Source organism: Leptonychotes weddellii, chromosome 10 (assembly GCF_054177405.1).
Source record: "Leptonychotes weddellii isolate Sample4059 chromosome 10, ASM5417740v2, whole genome shotgun sequence".
Lineage (NCBI taxonomy): Eukaryota > Metazoa > Chordata > Mammalia > Carnivora > Phocidae > Leptonychotes > Leptonychotes weddellii.
In genome coordinates, this window is record NC_138378.1 from 111,321,416 (window position 1) to 111,346,982 (window position 25,567).

At 38.6% G+C, this 25,567-nt stretch overlaps 1 protein-coding gene across 4 annotated transcripts in view; it reads left to right on the forward strand.

The window, feature by feature from the left end:
- Nucleotides 1-25,567, forward strand: part of SMC6 (structural maintenance of chromosomes 6) — a 94,748-nt gene that overhangs the window by 17,250 nt on the left and 51,931 nt on the right. For 3 of the 4 annotated variants that reach the window (XM_081797158.1, XM_081797160.1, XM_081797156.1), the window contains exons 2-7: nucleotides 7,693-7,835; nucleotides 9,930-10,047; nucleotides 12,159-12,264; nucleotides 19,826-19,962; nucleotides 20,639-20,700; nucleotides 24,339-24,419. In XM_081797158.1, coding sequence (XP_081653284.1) covers nucleotides 7,698-7,835; nucleotides 9,930-10,047; nucleotides 12,159-12,264; nucleotides 19,826-19,962; nucleotides 20,639-20,700; nucleotides 24,339-24,419 — 642 coding nt within the window. In that variant the 5' untranslated portion in view covers nucleotides 7,693-7,697. Of the gene's footprint in view, nucleotides 1-3,870; nucleotides 4,336-7,692; nucleotides 7,836-9,929; nucleotides 10,048-12,158; nucleotides 12,265-19,825; nucleotides 19,963-20,638; nucleotides 20,701-24,338; nucleotides 24,420-25,567 lie in introns of those variants that run through there. The other variant, XM_081797157.1, reaches the window with a different exon arrangement.

A 25,567-nucleotide genomic window follows, 5' to 3' on the forward strand; every position in this document is an offset into this window, starting at 1 on the left:
CGGTCACCGGAGCTGCGGCGGTGTCCAGGGTGTCCCCGTGGGCCCGAGTGGGCCAGCCCGCCGGCGGGGATCTTCGGGCTGTCTCTGCGGGCGACACAGGTCTCCTGAACCGCGGGAAACTTGCCAGTCGCCGCTGGGCCCCTCCTCGGGCTCCGCCGGCGGGGTGACAAATCCAGCTCGGGCTGTGGGACCCGGCGCCCGGCCCCTACCGGCCCTCGGCTGAGGGGAGTAGCTTGAGGGGTGGGTGGGCTCGGACATCCGGCTCTTAGCGCGAATCTGAGACCTCACCGGCAACAACTTAGTCTGTTTACGAGATGTATGCAAATAGCACTTCGATTTGTTGTTAAACCCCAGCGTCATGACAACGCAGATTGTATTATCTAGAAAAATTAAATTGTAATGTTTGGAGGTTTTATGATGGCATTTCTATTCCCTCTTCTCTTGTGGAAATGAACTGAAGAGGAATCCCGATTGGGAATTGCGGAACACAAGACTCTAGGATAGAGAAACGGCTGTGGGACCAAGACTTCAGATAATATTGTGATAATTCCTGGAAAGAGCAACTATTTTGTGTGTAAACCCTAAAGGCAGAACTTACGCGAGCGCTTTTACTCTGTGTATATTTCATGAGTAGGAGATTAAAAGCGAGTGTTTAAAGACAAGCTATTCTGGAATGTATATTCAGAGAAAAAAAAAAGTCCAAACTCCCTAACTTTTAGATGACTGCTGTATAGTTTTTTCAAATATTCAGTAGCAAAAAAAAAAAAAAAATTCAATAACATATGCATTGGCCTGCAGGTATTAGGTAGTAGTTACTTGGGTGTGTGGGTGGAAGGGAACATATTAGAACTTCTACTTAGATTTACTTTATCTCATTCTGGTACTGTGCGAAATACACAGAGTGATAATTTTATGTTGAAATATGTATTCAAAATTTCTTTTTCTGAATGGGTATGATTACAGAAAATTTGGAGATCACTAGAATATTGCTTATAAAGCATGTTTTTTGTAAGAGAACGAGTGTTGTGTGACCCAGAGCTTTTTGGTATCACCTCTTAAGTTTTAGTTCTTACTCTGTAATTGGATTCTAAATGTGTGTGTGTGTGTCTGTGTGTGGGGTGGGAGGAGGATATTTATAGCCCTATCTCTAATAAATGTAAAGCATTTAGTATTGAGCTTGGCAACAAAGGTAAGCACAAATGGTATACTAAAGTTGTTAAAGTGAGAATCAGTTTTTATTCCCCAAAGGTTTATTTTACTGAGTGTCTAGATGTAGAATTTTATATAAAACCTACCTAAATCTTGACTTACCTAAATTTTTAGAACTAAGTTAGAAAAATTAATCAAAGCTGTATTTGACTTACTTTCAGGAATCAATAAACAAGAAACTCAAAATTTTACCATAATGGTATGCATTATATTTAAGGCATAATTACATGTCACAGTTCTGTATATACACACACATTAGTAAGTCCAGGTGCCTGAGGGTCAAGTATAGTCACTTCTATTAATGTTAGCATTTTGATTCACTAGTTAATGAGATACGTCTTTTCTCATTTACTTTCCCTGGTGACCAAATTCAAAATAATTTCTGTAGCTTTCTTAGCATCACTCCCAAATCCACCCCTACTGCAGAGTATATTTTACTGCCTGTTGACCTCTCCTCAATATCCTAGGAACACTTCAAACTCAATGTTTCCAAACAAAATAAATGCATTATTTACCCCTTTTCTTTCCAAACCTGCACTGTCTACTTATTATGGCATTTAGCATTGTGTAAAGATTGTTTCTAAAAATGAAACACAAAATGAAATTTTTTGAAGCCCAAAGTTTTAATTGGCTCAAATAGTAACATTAGAAGGACACATCACAGTACAATCCTTTTTGTAGTTTTATACATTAACAAAATATAGATAAGAAAACAAGTAAATTAATAGCCAGTTTCGCTGCCTGTAAACAAACTCAGTTGTTCATGCCTGGACGAACCTGGGCATTGAAGAGGTTTGACTTTGGGTTTTGACAAACCTGGGTTTAGATCTGAGCTCTGCTAAGTTATAGCTACACAAGTCTGGGCAAAATGTCTTCTTGAGTCTCAATATCCCCTTTTGTAAAATAAGGACAGTATTTATAAGGATGTTGAGGATTAAAAGAGTTAAAGTGTTTATCTCAAAAGCTAAGCATGTAGTAAGTAGATATTTAACAAATGTTAATTCTACTCCCCCATTTCACCCATACTTTTATTTTTTTATTTTTTTAAAGATTTTATTTATTTATTTGACAGAGAATGACAGCGAGAGAGGGAACACAAGCAGGGGGAATGGGAGAGGGAGAAGCAGGCTTCCCGCCGAGCAGGGAGCCTGATGCGGGGCTCGATATGGGGCTCCATCCCAGGACCCTGGGACCATGACCTGAGCCAAAAGCATCGAAGGCAGATGCTTAACAACTGAGCCATCCAGGCGCCCCTCACCCATACTTTTAAATCTCTTGGTTTCTTCTGTTCCTCTCATCCCTGATATTGCCACTTCTTTTCTTCAGTGCCTCCTCACCCTTTAGTGGCTGGTCTCTTTTGCCCCCATTCACACTGATCTAGAATTGTTTGATAGATGGACTTAAGAATTTTTTCACTTAACTATTTATAATATTTATTATGTATTGCATCTTATGATTTTATGAAAAATCCCAAGCAATGTGCTTAATTAGTTTACTACATTAAAAATGAGATTGTTTAATGCAGAATTGAGTACGTCGGTTGTGGTGGGAGGGGCAGAATTGGAGATGAGGTAAACAGTCCATAGCAGATTCAGATGTAGCAGCAATTTGCCTTTATTTTTGACCATTATTTCCTGTTGATAATTTCATTTCTGTTACATCTGTTCTCACTGCTCTTAGTTCCTACTTGGATGTTAATGGGAAGTATGAATTATTAGATGGTTCACAATAAAATTTAATGTTTAGGAATTTATAATCCTGTTGAAGTGTATTTGATCGCTCAAATTTCCTATTCACTTACTTGCTGTAATTAACTCTTGGTTATTGATTTTCCTTCTTGAACTTATTTTTTATTGACAGTTGTATGTATGTTACTATCCTGCTCTGATTTGCTTCCTGTGAGGGAGAGATGTATCCCTTAATTCTGACTTTTTTATTGTAAATAAACAAATGAAGAGCTTTATGGATGTGTTGAAAATCCAGAGGAGATTTTTTTTCCCTTTTGTATTTCAGAATATTAGAAGTATTTTTCTTTGCATCTATTTATATGTCTTTTTAGCCTTTTGGAAATAATTTTACTGTTTAACTTGTATCTGACTCTCAGGACATTCATATGTGTTTTTAAAAATCCATTATCATTAAATTACAGAGTAATTTGTATTTTAAAAGGTAGGATCCTTTGGTGTCTGTCAGATGCATGTTACCATGGCAACCTAATAGCAAACTGCAAATCCTAGGCCAAGCACAGCAAATAAAAAACATCGTCATCATGTAGCACACCATCTTCTGTGTAGTACAGAATCTCACATTCATTTTAAGAAGCTTAACCACATTTATCTACATGCACCTCCCTCCCCCAGTTTTACTTGAAAAACTGCCATTTTTTCATGGTAAAATACTAAAATCAGTCAGGTGATGTCTGAGTGCCTGCTAACTGCAAGATCATTATTGGGCATTAATGAAAACAGTATCTAAAAAGGCATTTAGCATGGGGAAAACCAAACGGTAATGTGTCCTCTTTGCTTTCCTGCAATAAATAAATTACTGCTCAGTAATTGAGAAGGAAATAGAGAATGGGTGGGAGAGAGGAAGGTATTTTTGGGAAAATAATGGCATGGTGGTATTCCAGGGAATTTAATTTAGCAACAAGCTGCAAACTAATATACATTGACTCTCGTTGTTAAATAGTTTGAGAAATAGGTTGGCTTTTCAAGTTTTAACTTGTTTAAGAGATTCAAAATTAACATTCAATTATTTGAAAAAAAAAAGATGTTGAGTATTATGTAATTGTGACTGTAATGTTAGTATTGTCTCAGGCATTTGTTTAGGTTAAATGTCCTTCAGATTTGATCTAATAAATACCTTTTAGATGGCATTTGTTTTAGCATGATTAGGTTCTTCATTGCCTTCAGGATAGGATAAAGTCCAAGTTTTAAAATGTTGTTTACAACAGTTCTTCTCAAACTCTAATGCACTTGTGAATCTCCTGAGATCTTGTTAAAAATGAAGTTTCTAATTCATTTGGTTTAGGAAGGGGCCTGAGATTCTGGATATCTAATACATTCCCAGGAGATGTAGATGCTACTTGCTGGTCCTTGGACGGACCATACTTTGAATATCAAGTCTGTAAGTCATTCTCTGGTTGGCTTCTTCTCTGCTGCTCTAGCTTAATTGCTGGCCAGCTATGCCTTGCAATTTATGGCACTGTGTCATGGACTTGCTTATAGTATCCCCTGTACTAAGCAGTTTGCAGTGTGCGGCCCAGGACTCTTTCAAAGGGTCTACAAAGTCAAACAGTTTTCATAGTAACAGTCAGATGTTATTTGCCTTTTTCACTCTCATTCACTTATGAGCGAATGGAGTTTTCCAGAGGTTATGAGATGTGATGATGCCATTGCTCTGAGGACTGATAGAACGTGTACATGTGTGTTCTTTGTTTTAAAAGTTTCTCAGTTTTAATTTACAGTATGGTAGATATTGATAGGGATAAATAAAAAGCTCTTTGAAGTCCTGAGTACTTTTTTTTTTTTTTTTTTTTAGATTTTATTTATTCATTTTGAGACACAGATACAGAGAGAGAGAGAGAGCATGAGCAGGGAGAGAGGCAGAGGGAGAGGAAGAAGCAGGCTCCCTGCTGAGCCAGGAGCCTGATGTGGGGCTCGATCCCAGGACCCTGGGGTCATGACCTGAGCCGAAGGCAGAAGTTTAACCATCTGAGCCACCCAGGCGCCCCTAGTCCTGAGTACTTTTTAAGAGATCAGCCACAACCTTTGAGAACTGCTGCCCTCTGTGTTGTGTTAGGCTGTGGACGCAAAGATTCAGATCTAGAACTTTACCAGAGCTCTTTCCTTAGCCTCAGTGACTCCAGGGATGAGTAGGAATTTTGGTGTTCCACATGGTTTCCATGTACTTTTGCAGGGTGGCCTCTTTACCTCTCTGGGCAGTGGTAAAAGGTCTCATGTGACACTATCCAACGGAAAATGGGAGTAGGTGGCACCCTATTACTGTCTGATCAGGGTAGACATCTAGGCTTCCTAGGTGGGCCCCACTTACACCGTTATCATGGCTCCCTATTTGGCCTACATCGCCTTCTCTGACACTAGCCTGATTGGGATGTGGAAATGCCTCCTTATGGCCTTACAAGGTGGAAGTCCAGGCTACCTACTTGGCCTTTGCTAGTGTGTGTGTTGTTGGGGGAGTAGAGGGAGCATCACAGTTTTTGTGTGTGTGTGTGTGTGGTATTTGGCTGAAGTAAAACAATTATTGTCTAAAAGTTTTCTGTCTTGTTAGGATGCCCTTTTTCTGGTCATTTGGCTAGAGAGAGCAAGCTTTCATTAGGCCTTTTTTCCCCCTACACTCTTTGGTGTTTCCTCAGTTGCTGTCTTCTCCAAGTCTGGGGTATTTGAAGCAAAACAAAAACTCAGGGAACTCATCATGATGTCATTCCTTGTGTCCTAAGGTCCCTGGTCAATCTCCCTCCTTCTCATTCAGAGTTGTGTTATGTTTGTTATATATATAATTTCCAAAGTTTTTAGTTTTACCTTAGCAGGAGGAATAGGGGAAAATATATCTATTCCATTTTCCTGGAAGTGGAAGCCTCTGATTGCTTTTTTTTAGCTTGCACTTTGAGAGAAAGAATAAAAGATTGAACTCTAGACCCACTGCATAGCCCTTATATTTGGTTGTATAAAAAATATGAATAAACATTAAAATATTCCCATTAAAGAAACCTAGATTTGATAAAGTTAAAGATCTAGTTTTTGGAGAAAATATTTCAAAATTTAATTAAATAGAATTTGCATGAAGGAGTCATGACTACAGATGAGGATTTTATAAAACATAAGGTAATCTTGTGTAGTAAATGTGAGGCTTTACATTATCAATGTTTTGCAAAATGAAATTACAGAAAAATCGATTCAGGAGGATATAGTGAACCTGTAAAAACTGGTATACAAGAAAGAAATTTAAATGATTTCATAAAGTTAACTTTCAAACAGTCTCCACTTTCTAATAGCTTTAATTCTACTTCTTTCTCTCTTTGAAAAAACATTTAATGTGTCATGCGGTAGAAGTGATTTCAGAGCATTAAAAGCATGGGAAAACCACTCAGTTCATTTAATGAGGCATGCATTGTCAAAATAACCAAGCCTGACAAAGATAGTTCCCCAAAATATGCACAGGTATTTCTGCAAGATTGGTTATGTCAATATAAGTTTGGAAAGTAGTGGATTAAAAAATTAAACACTGTGTATGGATGTCTCTTCCTCTCTCACCCTCCTTTTCTTGCTCACATTCCTTCTCTAGAGGCCCCATTCGGGTTCCTGCACATCTCTTGGAACACCACTCCACAAGTCTCCCACCCTTCTGACACACATACACTAAGACTGGCTTTGTTGCCCTGTATGCATATCATCACATATGGCTGTCATCTCTAGTGAGGACTAACAGGAGTCCGTCAGTCCAAAATCAAGAGAGAGAAAACCTCAGTTACTCTCTTGCTGCCCAGGTACCTGGTACAGACCTGGTTGCTACGGTATAGTACTTGAAGGACTTAAATGGGTCAAGACTAGAACTATTCTTGTTCTTTCCTTGTATCTTAGACATTTTGATTACCTATATTGTGGATTTTTCTCTCCATTTACTCAATAAATAGTTATTAGGTACATATCATTTGAAATCTTTTTTTTTTTTATTTGAAGTCTTAAATGTGTTTTTATAGAGAAAAATGGAAGCAACAATCAGTCATAACATTTAATTTTAATCACAGAGGCTTTAACTTGAGGTGCAGTTTTCATATGTTCAGAAAATCTTGTGTAATTTTAAATACATTAGTTTTCTAGGCATAAATTTTATAGTACATTTGTAAAAAAGTAGACAGCATGGACTATTTAGGGAATAGTTAAGGGAAACTACTAATAGTTTTATCTGAAAAATTGAATGATTGGGATAATTTCAGAAGGCATATGACATCTCTATTAATAGATCTAGGAAACTAGAAGCCACAGTTTCACAAATAAAATCTTTTTGTGAGTTTAAGAGTCAAAACATTTAGGTAGGCCCATATCAACAAAATCTTGGCCATGAATAACTCTGAAGTAAAATCAGCTAGTGCAGCATATACACATGATTTAAAAAGACAATAACATTACATTTATTACCTTATACTTCTGCAGGTTAGAAGTTTGACATGACTCCTGGGGCTAAAACCAAGACAGCAGTTGGGCTGTGTTTCTTCCTAGCGACTCGAGGGGAGAATCTGTTTCATTGTCTTTCTAGCCTCTAGTAGCCACTGGTGTTCTTTGGCTTATGGCCCCTTCCTCCTGTACAGATGATATTTTTACTTTTTTAAAAGTAAAAACGAATGGACATAGTACTTAAAATTTAAGCTTTGTCTCATTTATTTTGTTAAGTTTAATATGAATGGAACCATCATATGGATGCCTGTACTTGATTTACTGCATTGTTACTCTAATATATGTTCAGACCCGATGGCCAAAAGAAAGGAAGAAAATTTCTTCTCTCCTGAAAATGCCAAAAGACCAAGACAAGAAGAGCTGGATGACTTTGACAAAGACGGTGATGAAGATGAATGTACAGTTTCTTTCACTAATGGTACCTCTACTTTGGTAAGTGCAAAATTTGGGGCCTGGCATGGTTCTCATGTCTGGTTTATATGTCATATTCTTGATAATTCAATGTAAGGAAAGGCAGTATGATTTAAGGAAAAACCTAAGGTAAAATAATATGACTACTTTTGACATTTATGTTAATTATCAGAAACAATTGGTAAAACAATAAAAGAGCTTATTCTTTGGAATAATCAATAAATTTGACAAACCTCTGGTAAGGCCAACAAAGGGAAGAAGAGAAAGAAGGCACAAATTACCGGTAACAAAACTGTAGCATCAACCCTGCAGGCTTCAGAAGGACAGTAAGGGACGTGACATGACATGATGTTCAATATCATTTGTTACTGGGGAAGTACAAATTAAGAGCACAATGAGATATTACTACACACCCATCAGAATGACTAAAATTAAAAACAGTGACAACAGTGACAAGTTCAAATGCTGGCAAGGATGCAGAGAAACTGGATCATTCATAGATTGCTGGTGGGAATGTAAAATAATACAGCCACTCTGAAAAGTAGTTTGGCTGTTCTTTTTTTTTTAATTCACCATGCACCCTATAACCCAGCATTTGTCCCGGAGAAATGAAGATGTACCTTCACACAAACTTCTATACATGAATTTTTTTTTTAAGATTTTATTTATTTATTTGACAGAGAGACACAGCAAGAGAGGGAACACAAGCAGGGGGAGTGGGAGAGGGAGAAGCAGGCTTCCCGCTGAGCAGGGAGCCCGATGTGGGGCTCGGTCCCAAGACCCTGGGGTCATGAGCTGAGCTGAAGGCAGATGCTTAATGACTGAGTCACCCAGGCGCCCCTATACATGAATGTTTATAGCAGCTTTATTGATAATAGCCAAAAACTGAAACAACCCAGATGTCATTCAGTGAGTGAACAGGTTAAACACTATGGTACATTCATACCATGAAATACTACTTAGCAGTGAACTCCTGATGTAGGCAACAATAGCCATTTCTATAACATTTGTGAACTGACAGTGTTCTAGAAATGTAGAACAGATTAGTGGACCAGGGGTTAAGGTCGAGGTGGATTGGGTGGGATGTGGCTTGGCTATAAAAGGGCAACATGAGGGAATCCTTGTGGTGATGGAAATGTTCCGTATCCTGAATGGATCAATGTTGTGATATTGTACTACAGTTTTTAAGAAGTACCATGGGCAGAAACCAAGTAAAGAATTCACAGGATCCCTCTATTATTTCTTACAATGCATCTACAATTAGATCAAAATAAAAATTTACTTTAAAAAGTCTTCAACCATAATTTCCAATATTCTGCTCATACAAGGATGTAAATGTTTCTGCTTTTTAATAAGATGGCGCCCAGAAGAAGAGAAACCGGGAGTTTTTAAAGACACTGTTAAAAAAGATTAAAAAATTTTATTGTACCAGTGGTTCTTTTTTTTTTTTTAAAGATTTTATTTATTTATTTGACAGAGAGAGACACAGCGAGAGAGGGAACACAAACAGGGGGAGTGGGAGAGGGAGAAGCAGGCCTCCTGCGGAGCAGGGAGCCCGATGTGGGGCTCGATCCCAGGACCCTGAGATCATGACCTGAGCTGAAGGCAGATGCTTAACGACTGAGCCACCCAGGCGCCCCTGTACCAGTGGTTCTTAATCAAGGGGGGGATTTTGCATCCCCCCTCACCCCGGGGGGACATTTAACAATATCTGTATATATTTTTGGTTATCACAACTTGGGGTTAGATGTGTGCTACTATCATCTAGTGGGTAGAAGCTAGGGATGTTGTTAAAATTCTCAAAATGCACCAAACAGCCCCCCTCCAACAAAAAATTATCTGACTCAAAACACTAGTATTGTCCTATTAAGAAACTATGTGATACAATTATTAGATCCTTTAAGGACTTTAGAATGAGTGATTACTCATAGAAGGTTCCCATTTAATTTCATCTTACTCATTGAAGTTAAGGTTATTTGCTTACTATAACTTTTTTCATTAGTAACCCTGCTGAACTTTCTCCAAATGCTTAGATGATTATAGTGAGTTTATTAGACAGATTAATTGTTTTCTGTCTTCCTCTCTCTCTCTCTTTTTTTTTTCTTTTGTTAATAGACCGCAGCAGAAGTTGGAATAATTGAGAGTATTCAGCTAAAAAACTTCATGTGTCATTCGATGCTTGGACCCTTTAAATTTGGTTCTAATGTCAACTTTGTTGTTGGCAACAATGGAAGTAAGTGCTTTTGTCCTCCTTATTTGACTTTGAGCAGTACTTTACAGTTAGAATGCATTAACTTTTTAAAATAGGTGTCTGAATGCTGATAAATGTAAGTTTTAGATCTATAACTTGAAGTCATGAATATTTTCAGTATTTGCTGCCAGTCTACATTTTAAGAAAATAATGAGTTAACTCTAGGTTCGTTATTTATGTAGTAAGAATAAACATTTCCTGCTTATTTTTTTTTAATCCATTTACTTTGAAATTCATAGCATAGAAGAGTGGACAAGCTACCCTCATTGTGATTGAGGCAGCCTTGCATCTTACACCTATTAAATGTTATAATAGAGCATAAACAGAGTGCCATAGAATCCAAACATGAAAGAAACTACTTCTCACCGTGGCCAATGAAGCTTAAAGAGGAGGTGTTATTTGAGGTGGTACTTGAATGAATAGGACAGGTTCTGTAGGTCTTACTGGGGAAGAAGAGGCTGAGATGTTTCATGCAAAGATTGCGCGTCAGCACAGGTTTGAAGGAGTAGAAATAGATGTGCATGGACAGTGGTGAACAACCTTAGATGGCTTTATCATATCCTACATGATAGGGAGGGGTAGTAACTGACACTTGAGAGTGCTGTTGTAGGTGATATTGGTGAGAACCTTGAGTGCCATGATAAAGATTTTGGTGTTTTATTCAAAAGTCAGTGGAGAACCAATTAAAGTTTATGAGGAAGGGATGACACGGTCAAGATTTGTGAAACAAACTGGCCTCCTCGTGGAGAATGGATTAGAAGGGGAGAGACACAGGGGTTAGAAAGACCTGTTAGGCAGCTTTTGTGATGGACCAGCCAGGCCTGAGCTGTTGACAGTTTGATTGAGCCAGTACACGGAAAGGAGGCTTGTCAGGGTCTACAGCTGGTGGTGGTGCTTAGAAAGGACTGTAGGTGAGTGCAGCTCCACATTCTGTTCAGTGTTTAGTTGTCGTTCTTTGTTTCCCCTGCTCTGTGTTCAGTCAAGAGGAAAATGTTTTCAGAAGGAGAGAATGGACAGAGGGATCATTGCTACTGGGAGGCCCCGCAGGACAAGAAATAAGGAAAGACCGGTGGGTTCTGCAATTAGGTCTTGTCTTTTTTTTGTTTTTAATTTTGAAGCAGTGATTTTATTAATAAAACTGAGAGAAGAAGAAATAATGTAAATAGTGGAGGCAATAAATTTGGAAATAAAGAAACAGAGATTTAGAGACTCAAAAGGCATTCCAGGAACTAAATCAAGTTAACCAGTGCTATATTTGGGTTAATTTAGGGTATATCGTGGAAAATGATAGGCTGGTAAGAGTTGATTGAATTGGTTGATTGTGGAGTTCAGAAAATGATTACATATTCTGGGTAATTGTTTAGATTTTAAAATTTCAGCTTGTGATATTTTATATCTGTTAGCATAAAAAGAAGTGTACTTTTCAGAAAGCTAGCAAATGAATAATATTCAAATTAGGAATAATAATTGTCAAAATATTACATAGAAACATTCATCTGTATGACTGATGATTTTTTCATATTTAAGTTCATTCATTCATTTGTTAAATACCAGAGTGCCTATATGGGCCGCTATTGGAGATACAACATTGAATAAAACAAACAACATCCCTGTCCCAATGGAGTTGCTTGTATTCAAGGGTTGTTAAAAATAGTTTATTACTTCTGTGAATTTATGGAAAAATAAATTATGTCTAAATTAGAATGTAATAAAAATTAGATGAATCAAGTATACATGTGTAATTAGAAAAGATAGACTCGTTTTTAATATATTGGCTGATGGACCAAGATGAAACAATGAGAGTTGTAGGTTGGGAAGCTATCAACCATTTTTTTCCATTTCCTTATCAGTGACAAAAATTTGATTCCTGAAATGTACTAATTTTTTTCTAATAGCAGAGCTAAATATCTCGTGATAGGAACAACTTTTTTAAGTTCGCTGAAAGAAAATGATAATTGAAGTGTAACACTTCATTTCAGGGTTAGAACTAATTTACAGTTTCATTCAGAAATCTTTTTACATCAAATGGTGGGAGTCAGCCTTTTCGTTTATGTCTCTTTAATGAATGTGATTTCTTCAACACCTGTCTCTAGGTGGGAAGAGCGCCGTACTCACAGCTCTCATCGTTGGCCTTGGAGGAAAAGCTGTCGCTACTAATAGAGGCTCTTCTTTAAAAGGTTTTGTGAAGGATGGACAGAAGTAAGTGTAAGAAGCAGCTGCTGTAGATTCCCAATTCATATATATATATGATAGGAAATGAATTGGCTTCCCAGAACTAGAGCAGAACAGTCCTCTTTTTCCATCCCTTTCTCTTGCTCCCTGTTTCCAGCATGGCCAGTGTTGCCTGTTAATCTCTTCAGACAGAATGCTTATGTAAAGTACTACCATGTGCCTGCCCACTTACACTCTTGTTTCTGTTACCTTTTTGGAGGAAAGAACTAGCAGTGATAAATCTATATATTTCTGCTTAAGGGAATATTTATAAACAATTGACTTTCCTGGCTCTTGACCCAAACTTCACCAAGTCCACGTTGGTATGATACAGGCGAAAGCAGAGTCAGTGACCAGCTAAGGGTCCCTACACAAAATTTCTGCCTCCAGTCCCTAAGAATTCCAAAAAAGTGTTCTGCTCTCTGTCTTTAATTTTATGTCCTTTACTCATGTGGTTTGCCAGTGAGTTTGATTTGAGGACCACAACCACACATCTGTTTGTGGTCCATCTTGACTCTTGGAGAATGGTCATATAACTACTCTCATTGGCTCTATGCTTGTATTTCTTTCTTTCTTTTTTTAAGATTTTATTTATTTGTTTATTTATTTCAAAGAGAGAGCATAAGGGTGGGGGAGCAGAGGAATAAAGTAACTCCATACTGAGAGTGGAGCCCAATGTGGGGCTCGATCCCACAACCCTGAGATTATGACCTGAGCTGATGCTTAACTGACTGAGCTACCCAGGCACCCTACTTGTATTTCTTTTTGATATAACTTGCCTTTGTGTAACTTTATATTAATTGCCTAGTTTGCATTATCATAGACTTAGGTCCTTTTGCCCATTAGGAGTACTCTTCAGGCTGATCTCCTTATTCTTCTTAATACAGCTTCAGGTAATTCTGAAGGGATCCTTGTGGCTTCTAAAAACTGGAAGTGCCAAACTCTGTTATACTAGCTGTCAGAGTGAGGCTACTCCCATTGCTCATTTCTCTTTTGCATGCCCTGTGTCCAGAACCTCTGGAACTTTGATAATGAACAGTGATCTTTTTTCATATAATAGACTTTCCTTCTGCTCAGTGTCATATCCATTTGACTTCTTCAATTTTATTACTAAAAAATAGAACGAGGATGGAATGTGAACCAGGATTGCAGTTTTATTGTGTATCTCTCAGAAAACTATAAGGAATCTTAACCCTAAGCCAGGGTTCCAAGTGGCCTCAGGAGAAGGGGTGAAGATACACAGAAAATAATTTCTCCATGCTGTATGGCCTTGGAAAAGAACTATTTGGTAACAATTCTCCAGTGTATTTTCTGTCTCTCCTTATCTTATTTGGGTCCCAGCCCAGCAAGGTCTTCTCCCCTCCGTAGTCCCCAACCAAATGATACCTGAAGTCAAAAATTAGTTGTTTCAACATTTTTAATGGCCCCCGCTCTGTTTCAATTCATTATACTTAACTATACATGTCTTAGTTGTCCAAACAACCACCTGGTCTACCTAGCCAGATAACACATTGATTTTTCAAATAGGAGCTTCAGGAAAAAAAATTTTTTTTTTCTCTGTACCAGTGTTTTATGTCTCAATTAAATATTTTTTGTTTTTTTGCCATTTGGGAAGTATCTAGACCAGAGCAGAAACTTCTTTCTGAGACTTGTCCTCAAAATATCATTTTAAAAAAGAAAAAAAAGGCCAGCTCACACAAATCACCAACTTTCAAGGATACAGCTGCCTATAGATAGGATTATTAATATATTTTAAACAGTTAATAACAATTAAAAGCTTTTCCTGAGCTCAGTTTCCTTTTTACTGACCTTGTCTGAAAAAGTAGCTTAAAAAACAGCTTTATCAAACTCATTACTATTCCTCATTCCCTTTCTCATTTAAAAAGTTGGGTATCTATGAATTTCATGGGCCGCCTGGGTGGCTCCGTTGAGTGTCTGACTCTTGATTTCGGCTTAGGTCATGATCTCAGGGTTGTGGGATCCAGCCCTATGACGGGCTCCACGCTCAGTGGGGATTCCACTTCTCTCTCTGTCCCCCTGCCCCTTCCCACACCCCATTCATGAGCGAGCGCACGCTCTCTCTCTCTCTCTCAAATAAATCATTTAAAAATAAATAAATAAAATATTCAGTATCTGTGAATTTCTTCTTATTTTATAGTCTCTGGTTCTGTCATCACTTTTTTACAGAATGAGCTCGTGGAGCTTTTCAGTTCTAGTTTTAGTCGATTCTGTATCTAAAATCGTGGCTCTCCCACTTTGCCTGAAGAAGGTCTCTTGGTCAGGCTCAGGTTCGAGAGAGTCCTCAAGACTCTCTCTTTCCCCCCACGCCAAACATTACACTCCTCACTGATGGCCCATGGGCTCTCGGCTGCTTTTGTTGGGGATTTCAACTCTCCATAGCAATGCTTGCCCAGTGAGGTTCAGAGAATCCAGAGAACTGTGCTGTGAGACACTTTACGTGGGGGTCAGCCCTCTGTCAGCCACCAACCCTTTACAGTGGTGCAGGGGCCTAATACAGCTCCTCCCATGGAAACCTCTCTCAGTGATCCAAGGTCTCATGCCCCTTGCTATTCAGGTTCTTCTTGAACGTGTTTAGTTCACTCTTCCCTCCCTCGGCCTTCCTAATACTAGCCCTGGTGGCATTGGGATCTTTGCACCAGTATCATTTTTGACATCAGCTGTGGCATTGGGAGTGGGTTATGGAGGGACAAAAACTAATACTCCTACTGTACGTTTCTGATTTATTTAGTCAAGGCTACAGAACTTCTGCAGTTGAGCTAGGTACTCATCTGAAACAGAGCAGATGCATTATATTTTTACATGGCTTTTTCCTTGTTCCTTGTTCCCGTTGTTCCCGTTATCTGTTCCCAGATACCTCTGTACAGATAGATTTTTCCAGAGTTGAGAAAGAAGCCACATTCTTTCTGTGGCACTGCTTGTTTGTGTTGTCATTCTGAAAGAACTCTGATCTGTAGTCTCTTCAGTTAAGGGTCTCCAGTGTTTATAGACGTTGGGCTCCATGGCTCTTGACCCATATTCAGGATCAGCTCCATCAGGATGGTGAAGAGACAGCAGTTAGTGCCAGCAAAGTTGTCCATGTCTCCTTGTACAGGTGTTTTGAGCAGTTATTATGGAGCTTTCTCTTAAGCCTTAGTTTTTTTAAAAACTTGCCTTTCTTTATTCAGATCCCATCACAACAGGATACCAGTGCCTCCCAAGTTCTCACAGTACTAAAGGTAGTTATTCAATACAAGGAGTAGCTAGGAATGAAAATAATAAAATAGATGTTTGCTAATCAAGAGAAATGTTTAATAATTCAGAGAGGAAATATAGTCATTTTATTTTTTTGTTTTTTTATTTAAATTCAATTTAATTAGCATTTAGTTGCAGAGGTAGAATTTAGAGATTCATCAGTTGCGTATAACACCCGGTGCTCATTCCATCAAGTGCCCTCCTTAATGTCCCATCACCCAGTTACCCTATCCCCCCCATTCACCTCCCCTCCAGCAACCCTTCATTTGTTTCTATCGTTAAGAGTCTCTTATGTTTCTTCCTCTCTGTTTCCATCTTATTTTATTTTTCCTTCCCTTCCCCTATGTTCATCTGTTTTGTTTCTTAATTTCCACATATGAGTGAAATTATATGATGTTTGTCTTTCTCTGACTGACTTATTTCACTTAGCCTAACACCTTCTAGTTCTATCCATGTCATTGCAAATGGCAAGATTTCATTCTTTTTGATGGCTGAGTAATAATCCAACGAATATATACACCACATCTTCTTTATCCATTCATCTATTGATGAACATCTGGGCTCTTTCCATATTTTGGCTATTATGGACATTGCTGCTATAAACATTGGGGTACAGGTGCCCCTTCAAATCACTGTGTTTGTATTCTTTGGATAAATAGCCAGTAGTGCAATTGCTGGGTCGTAGAGTAGCTCTATTTTTCACTTTTTGAGGAACCTCCATACTGTTTTCCAGAGTGGCTGCACCAGCTCGTATTCCCACCAACAGTATAAGACAGTCCCCTCTTTCTCTGCATCCTTGCCAGCGTCTGTTTCCTGAGTTGTTAATTTTAGCCATTCTGACTGGTGTGAGGTGGTATCTCATTGTGGTTTTGATTCGTATTTCCCTGATGTCATGTGGTATTGAGCTTGTTTTCATGTGCTGTTAGCCATTTGTATGTCTTCTTTGGAGAAATGTCTATTCATGTCTTCTGCCCATTTCTTGACTGGATTTTTTGTTTTTTGGGTGTTGAGTTTGATAAGTTCTTTGTAGATTTTGGATACTAGCCCTTTATCTGATAAGACATTTGCAAATATCCTCTCCCATTCTGTAGGTTGCCTTTTATTTATTTTTTTATTTTTAAAGGCATCTGGTCTTTTTTTTTAAGATTTTATTTATTTATTTGACAGAGAGAGAGAGCACAAGCAGGGGGAGCAGCAGACAGGGGGAGGGGGAGAAGCAGGCTCCCAATGGAGCAGGGAGCCTGATGCAGGGCTCAATCCCAGGACCCTGGGATCATGACCTGAGCCGAAGGCAGACGCTCAACCGACTGAGCCACCCAGGCGCCCCTACAGGTTGCCTTTTGGTTTTGTCGACTGTTTCCCTTGCTGTGCAAAAGCTTTTGATCTTGATGAAGTCCTAGTGGTTCCTTTTTGCTTTTGTTTCTCTGTAGTCACTTTATTTTTTAAATGTTTTTATGAGGTGCATTCACTTAATACTAGGTAATCATACTAGTTAGTGAAATAAAATATTTTTTGCTCCGTATAGTAGGCCAGCTGCCCTTCCCCTATTAATACTTTAGTTAATGGTTTTCAGCCTTGACTATTCATTAGAATCAACTCGGGAGCTTTTAAAAATCCTATTGATTACAATTTTTCAGGAACATATCTGCCCTAATTGTGTATTTCTGATTTAAACACACACACCCCAGCTTAGGGTAGTTTAGAAAAGGAGATTTATTGTAAAGATTCAGAGATATATATCTTAGAACCTGGAGGGAAGAAGTACAATTGGTTTTCATGAGTGACCGGAACTGAGAGACCTCAGAACCAAGTACTGTCTGTCTCTGGGCCTTTCTTTTTTGTGTCCCTGCCTTTCTCTCTGTGTCTGTGTCTCTAGGCCTCTGTCTGCCACTCCTTCTTTTAGGTCCATGCTGCAACCGTTCTGCTATACCGGCCTCCCTCACCCCTCACGTAATGGGCTGTGCTGTGTTGTGCTCCCTTCCCTCCATCTCCTTATGACAAGTCTGTGGGCTTGTGAATGTGTTTCTCTCTCTCTCTCTCATCTCTGGAGTATATGTTCTCTTCCTTATATCTTAGCCAAGTCTTTGTTACTCTGTCTTCGTGTATGCAGTCATTGACCTCTTACCGCTTTAGTCTGTGGGGCGGTGTGTATAAGGAAGTGCTCTTGTGTTCTCTGTGTCTCTTATTCACTGGCAGTGTCTGTGGGTGTGTGTCTTTCTGTCTGTCTTGGTGGCTTCCCAGGAGCTTCTCCATGGATGCTCTCTGGAGCCTCTCATCAGGGGGTGATGTCCCAAACTGGTTTCTCTGGTCCTTGGAGGCCTCAAGGAATCAGCAGCTCTCGACTTGGTTGTGCCTTCATTGGGGTTTCATTGGGGTTTGTTGATACAATTTTTCACTGTGAAGTAATCTAGATTTATGGAGGTGTTGCAAAGATAGTACGGTTTCCTTTAGACCCTTCGTCTGATTTTCCTTCATGTTGACATCTTAAGTAACGAAGGTGCTTTTATCAAAGCTGTGCAGTTCACACTGTTATGGGTATTACTGAGGAAACTACAGACCTTGTTTGGATTGGACCACTTCTTCTTAATTTGAATCTTTCAAGAAGAGAATCTGTTTCAGCTAGTGTCAGATTTCCGTATTTAGCTCAGTCCCTTGGGATAGGGTGGGGACTGCTGGTTGCTAAGCCCTGTCTCTCTGCTTGAGCACTCGCAGAGGAGAGGGTGAGGCCCCTTCAGCGTGCCTACTGTAATATCAGCTTACAGTAAAGTTTATCTGGAGTATGTTTTTCTGCAATTCCTACAAATGGGAGCAATTTGGGAATATGATTACAAATTCATGAAAACAAGTACTATTAAAGATTTCATTTAATTACCAGTTAAAGTAGTTTCACATTAAAGGACTTCAGCATTTTGGCATATGAGCCAGGAAAAAAAAATTGTCTGCTTTTATGTTTAAGGAAATTTTAATGTATTTAGTAATGTACTTATTGACATTGTTTTTCTACTCAGTCTTATTTTAATAAAAGTTAAAGTAGAAAAATAAAGATTGATATTTTTTCCTAGAATATATTAAAATATGCATGGCTGGGCGCCTGGGTGGCTCATTTGGTTAATCGGCTGCCTTCGGCTCAGGTCATGATCCCGGGGTCCTGAGATCGAGTCCCGCATCGGGCTCCCTGCTCCGCGGGGAGCCTGCTTCTCCCTCTCCCTCTGCCTGCCTCTCTGTCTACTTGTGCTCTCTATCTCTCTGTCAAATAAATAAATGATCTTTAAAAAAAAAAATAAATAAATAAAAATAATAAAATATGCATGGCTATCAATACTTTAAACTTCTTTAAAACTTTAAAAATAATTCTTCCATAATACCAATAGAACTTCAATAATTTTTGAGCTTTTGTTTGTTTTTTGATATCAGATACTTTCATTTTTTTAATGCCAAGTATTTGAAAGATTAAAGTTGCTTCCTTTGATTCTGATCCTCTTAGAAAATGTTATTATTGGGCGCCTGGGTGGCTCAGTTGGTTGGGCAACTGCCTTCGGCTCAGGTCATGGTCCTGGAGTCCCGGGATCGAGTCCCACATCGGGCTCCCTGCTCAGCAGGGAGTCTGCTTCTCCCTCTGACCCTCCCCCCTCTCATGCTCTCTCTCTCTCATTCTCTCTCTCACATAAATAAATAAAATCTGTAAAAAAAAAAATGTTATTATTTCACCATAATTGTTACTTAATCATTCTTAAAGGTCTGCTGTCAGCATGATGCTTTGTTACATAGTTTAGTCAGGCAGTATAGTATTACACATTGCTCATGGAAAATGTATAACTTACCTACATGATTTGAAACAACCAAACTTAAATGGTTTTAGGGCGCCTGGGTGGCTTAGTCAGTTGTGTCTGACTTCAGCTCATGTGATCTCAGGGTCCTGGAATTGAGCCCCACGTTGGGCTCCCTGCTCATCAGGGAGTCTGCTTGTCCCTCTCCCTCTCTCTGCTCCTCCCCCCACGCGTCTCCTTCAAATAAATAAATAAAATCTTCTTAAAAAGTGGCTTTTATGTGAATGTGGTATTTCTATTATAGATAGGATAGTCAGTGTTTTTATAACACTTACTCTCAGCTATATTTTTTTGTTAGGAGTGTTATATTCAGCATTATTCTGTAGTAGCCTGTCAGCCATCCGTGACTGGTGTGAAGCTGCTTTTCAAATGAAATAGGCAAATTACTTCAGAGGTTTTGAAAATTACGTAACCTAGTATCGAAATTGCACGGTACCTTCATGTGACTTAGCCTAACCTTCTTGCTTTAGCTCAGCAGATATCTCAATAACATTAAGGAACAGAGGAGACGATGCCTATAGAGCAAATGTGTACGGCAACTCTATAGTCGTGCAGCAGCACATCAGCATGGATGGAAGTCGATCTTACAAACTGAAAAGTGAAACAGGTTTGTTATGAATGTCTTTTCATTTCACATGAAATGCTAGTAAATAGTCAGTTAAACAGCAAAGTGATTGCTCAGGTATTCACTGAAAGGGCATTTCTTCCCTATCTCTTGAAACCTCTTTCTGGTCATGTGTAGGATCGGCTGCATGTATGTACACACACGTGATTGTGTACGGACACATATACACAGTTGTTTTACCCCAGGACATCGTACGGCAGGACCATGATTACCAGAGTCTGGGTCCACTTGAAACAGGCTGTGCTGCCTTGTTCTCACCGGCGGGCCTGCTCCCACCCTTGTAGTTTTTATCACATGTGGAAAGGGGGGTTAGCCAAAGGTGGAAAAGGACATGAAGGAAGAGGAGGCGAAGACCTAGATGAGAAGGAAAAGCAGGCGTTTTGCTGCAGGGATAAGAAGAGCACTGTCCCTGCGTCCGTGCTGCTCCCTCCTTCTGTGTGCCTGCCGCACGATGACCGCAGCCTGCAGCTCCTCAGATGTGTGCCAGTTCCTAGGGACGTAACAAAATAGTTAATATCTGTATTTGTAAATGAGCAAATTTACAAAATTTAATTTTGATAAATAAAATTGCTTATTTTTGTAAATAAAATTGCTTATTTTTCCTCCATATTTCTGCCCTAGAAGCAGTCTGGTCATTTTATGTGTTTCTCTTAACCAGGCACCGTGGTTTCTACTAGAAAAGAAGAGCTGATTGCGATTCTTGACCATTTTAACATACAGGTAATTGCCAACTTTTTGTCTCAGATTAATGTAACTGGTCACTTTCTCATGTGATTTCATTTGTAGTGTTGAAAGAATTAAAATAGGCTCGTGTGAGTAAATTGACCACAAGACAAATGTGTACAACTCTTGTTAGCACAGTTGCTTAAAATTTCCTAATTCGGGTGCCTGGGTGGCTCAGTTGGTTAAGTGACTGCCTTCGGCTCAGGTCATGATCCTGGAGTCCCTGGATCGAGTCCCGCATCAAGCTCCCTGCTCGGCGGGGAGTCTGCTTCTCCCTCTGACCCTCCACCCTCTCGTGTGCTTGCTCTCTCTCATTCTCTCTCTCTCAAATAAATAAATAAAATCTAAAAAAAAAAAAAAAAAAAAAAATTTCCTAATTCAGCAGGAATTTTCAATGCATAATATAACACCTGTAAAATCAAGAACATCTAGTTTATACTGGTATGGGATAAAATAGATGTTAATAAAGGCTATAAAGTTTCTTTGCTTTCTGCTATCCTGGTCAGAATAGCATCATAGTTTTCCTAAACTCAGATGCTAATTTTTTGTAGAGAGAAATTTATTCTAGAAAAATAAAGCATTTCTTTATGTATTTTGGAGTTATTGATCATACCTATAGGAGATAAGGCTCCAGTCCTTTCTGCTAAGATACTTTGAATAATTAGAAATAGAGCATATAGTCTTATTAGTGCTGGAATTGTCTTTGGAGGTCATCTAATTCACCTTTATTTTGTAGATGAGAATAGAACTAGAAAAAGTAAATTTACCCCTACAATTGTCTAGGCGTGGTTGCTGGTAGAGCCTGGGTGGGGAACCAGGCCTCCCTGTTTCATTCTAATATACCACCCTGCCTTACTTACTCCAGGATGAAGAACACCAAGACTAGTCACCAAGGAGAAAGAACAATTACGAGTCTAGGTCTTTTTTCCAGTTTGGTTTAGAACAAAGTTGTCCAGAAAAACCTTCTGTGATGGTAGAAGTATTCTGTGTTATGCTATTCAGTGTGTCAGCCACTGGCATATTGCTCTTGAGCGCCTGAGAGGAATGACTAAGAAAGCACGTGTTTGATTTTATTTAATTAAGTGTAAAAAGCTGCGTGTGGGTAGTAGCTTACATATCAGGCAACAGAAGTGTAGAAAAATAGTTATTAAAATCTGGAGAAAAGCAGTTACATCAAATAAATTTGAGACTAGAATGCAGGACAATTTTTAAGCAGAATCAAGAAAACCAAAAGTGTATGGAATCAGGTGTTTGGGAGCATCTTGAAGGGTATCCGGTAGAGTTCTCACTGTCCATGTTTCCCGTTTGTGGACTCTCCACCAGGTGTCCCTTCAGCAACTGCTTAAGTGGATTGTGGTGGAGAAATCACTTCTGCCTGAGATTTTGATTCCTTCTGTGAACAGCTCTCTCAGAAAGTTTTTATTATGGAAGAGTTGAAAAAAGCCTGTTTCTCTAAGCTCCCACTTCCTTGGGGAATGTATAAACCTGTTTATTTCTTTTGAAATATTTGAAGGTTGTTATCATAACTCTTTTTAGTCCTCTTCTGGTATGATGCAGTAAACTAAAGTTTCAGGTTCATTGATCAAAATATGGGAGGTCTAGAGCTACACTTACCTGTACAGTAACCACTGGCCACATGTGGGTATTAAGCACTTGAAATGTGGGTAGTCCAGATTGATATGTACTATAGTGTGAGATACACACTAGATTTTGAAGACTTTTTTTTTTTTTTTTGCGAGAGAGAGAATGAGAGACAGAGAGCATGAGAGGGAGGAGGGTCAGAGGGAGAAGCAGACTCCCTGCTGAGCAGGGAGCCCGATGTGGGACTCGATCCCGGGACTCCAGGATCATGACCTGAGCCGAAGGCAGTCGCTTAACCAACTGAGCCACCCAGGCGCCCTAGATTTTGAAGACTTAATGCAAAGGGATAATTGAATTTTTATAGGTTATATGTTAAAATGATAATATTTTAGATTAGAAATATGTTACTAAGATTAATTTTATGGTTTTTTTTAAAGATTTTTAAAATTAATTAATTAATTAATTTATTAGAGAAAGAGCGGAGTGAGAGAGAGCACGAGCAGGGGGGAGAGGCGGACGGATAGGGAGAAGCAGACTCCCCTCTGAGCAGGGAGCCACATGGGGCTTGATCCCAGGACCCTGGGGTCAGGACCTGAGCCGAAGGCAGACAGACGCTTAATGGACTGAGCCACCCAGGTGCCCCTCAACTCCAGAATTTTTTATCACCTCAAACTGCAAGATTCTTACATAATCCCTAGAGTAGGAACTAGGAACCCCATTTCAGAAACAAGCAGAAAGATGTAGACAAAATAATATAAATTTGGGTGAAGCTACTAATTCAAAGTTGGTGAAAATGTCTGTCATTAAAGCTAGTACATTAGGTCTTATTTTTAACAAGTCAGATGGAATGTGAAATTAAGATGCAGGGCAAATATTGTAAAAATATGTGGCAGTCAGTCTGGTGTACCTCTATAATGATAATAATAAAGTAACATGTAGAGGTTTCTTTATAACTCCATAAATGTTTTTGTTATCTGAGAAGAAAAAAACCCAAAATTTTACTTAAAAAGGAAGGTTTTAACCATTGTTATGCTAACAAAGTATAATCGGTATCTTATGGATGGTAAAATGAAGGAGTTTAAAATTTTTTTCATTTAGGGGCACCTGTGTGGCTCAGCGGTTAAGCATCTGCCTTCGGTTCGGGTCATGATCTCAGGGTCCTGGGATCAAGCCCTGCGGGGGCTCCCTGCTCAGCGGGGAGTCTACCTCTCCCTCTCTCTTTGGCTACCCCCCACCTTGCTCTCTCTCCCTCAAATAAATTTTTTTTTCATTTATACTGGTCCTGCATATTTTATAACGGGATTATTTTCTAATACACAAATTACTTAAGTGCTAATACCAAAGATACAAATGAGTAATGATCTTGAATTTTTCTGAAACAAGTTATATATATATTTTAAATTTTTTCCCCTGTGCTTTGGTCAGTTACAGTACTGTTACCATAATTGTACTTTTAACTTGTTAGTTATAGGTAGTTTAATTCAAGCAATGGCTTATTTAAAATGACTCCTCCTCGAAAGGTAGAAATGACTCCAGCATTTCTCTTTATTTTATAATCGTGAAGAAATAACAACAAATGGAAAATCTGAAGAACTGCTGTAAGAAAAATAAACACTACTTGGCATCATAATTCTGATTAGAAATAACCAAGTTGGACTTTTTGTATTCAGTTGGAGAAACTAACTTGCCCAGGGCTACATAGGGAGGTGAGACACAAAAACCCAAGGCAGCCGAGGGCTTTACTCACTGTTGTCAGATTGTTAACCAGTAGCATAAGAGTGAAATTCTATAAAACAGGTAAAAGAAATGTGCCTGTGCCCTCATATAGTGGCAGAATAATTTTGACTATGGTATTTATTTTAGTATCATGAAATGATGAAACATTTTCTCTACATTAAAAATGTCTAATATTTTTTCTTGGTATATTTACCTTAATACTCTGAACTTAGCCTTCTTGATGACACTATAGGTGAATTGTATTCTGTATTACAGTACATTTATTTTTAAGGCATTAAAATGAAATATTCAAAAATAACCTCTCTTGTTTGTTTCAGGTGGATAATCCAGTTTCTGTTTTAACACAAGAGATGAGCAAGCAGTTCTTGCAGTCTAAAAATGAGGGAGACAAATACAAAGTAAGGAGCAGCAAAGGAAATACGAATTTATCAAAAAAGAATACATTTATAGATAAAGCATATACACCAAACATAACTCTTGCTCACGTAATAAATATTCAGTTAGGTTTTTTAAAGCCACCTGTGTTTAATATTGTAGGACTAGTTTAGGAGAGTTCTAAATATGATGGAGTATAATTTTCTTGGTAAGTTCTTGCTTTCACTTTTTGGCTTTTAATTCTGAGAGAGAATAGATTATTCTAAAAATAATCTTTAAGGAAATTCAAGGGAATGATTGGCCATACATAATAACCTTTAAACTGTAAATTATTTAAAATTTAAAAAGCTAACAAAATATTTGACTACTACTTATGCTGTAACTTTTGAATGGGTTTCAATATTTCCTTTTCTAAAAATTCAAGATGCACCAAGATCAAGGATACAGATGTTTTCTCTTTATTCGTATTTGTTTAAAGAATGAATGAATGAATCAGTGAAAATGAGTTTTCAAGATGGTATTATTCTTACACCAAAAGTGTTTTCTTACGTGGGCTTTTAAGAGCTATTGCAAACGAATGTGTAGATGTGAACAGAGTAGATTAAGTAAATTTGGGGTGTGAAAACTTGAGTATTTTGTTTGTTTGTTTTGGGGTTTTTTTTAATTAACATTTAATGTATTGTTTGTTTCGGGGGTACAGGCCTGTGATTCATCAGTCTTACACAATTCACAGTGCTCACCATAGCACATACCCTCCCCAGTGTCTATCACCCAGTCACCCCATCCCTTCCACCCTCCTCCCCTCCAGCAACCCTCAATTTGTTTCCTGAGATGAAGAGTCTCTTATGGTTTGTCTCCCTCTCTGGTTTCATCTTGTTTCATTTGTCCTTCCCTTCCCCTATGATCCTCTGCCTTGTTTCTCAAATTCCACATATCAGTGAGATCATATAATTGTCTTTCTCTGATTGACTTATTTCGCTTAGCATAATACCCTCTAGTTCCATCCACATCATTGCAAATGGCAAGATTTCTTTTTTTTGATGGCCGCATAATATTCCATTGTGTATATATATACCACATCTTTTTTTTTTAAGATTATTTATTTATTTATTTCACAGAGAGAGAGAGAGAGAGAGCAGGAACATAAGCAGGGGAGTGGGAGAAGGAGAAG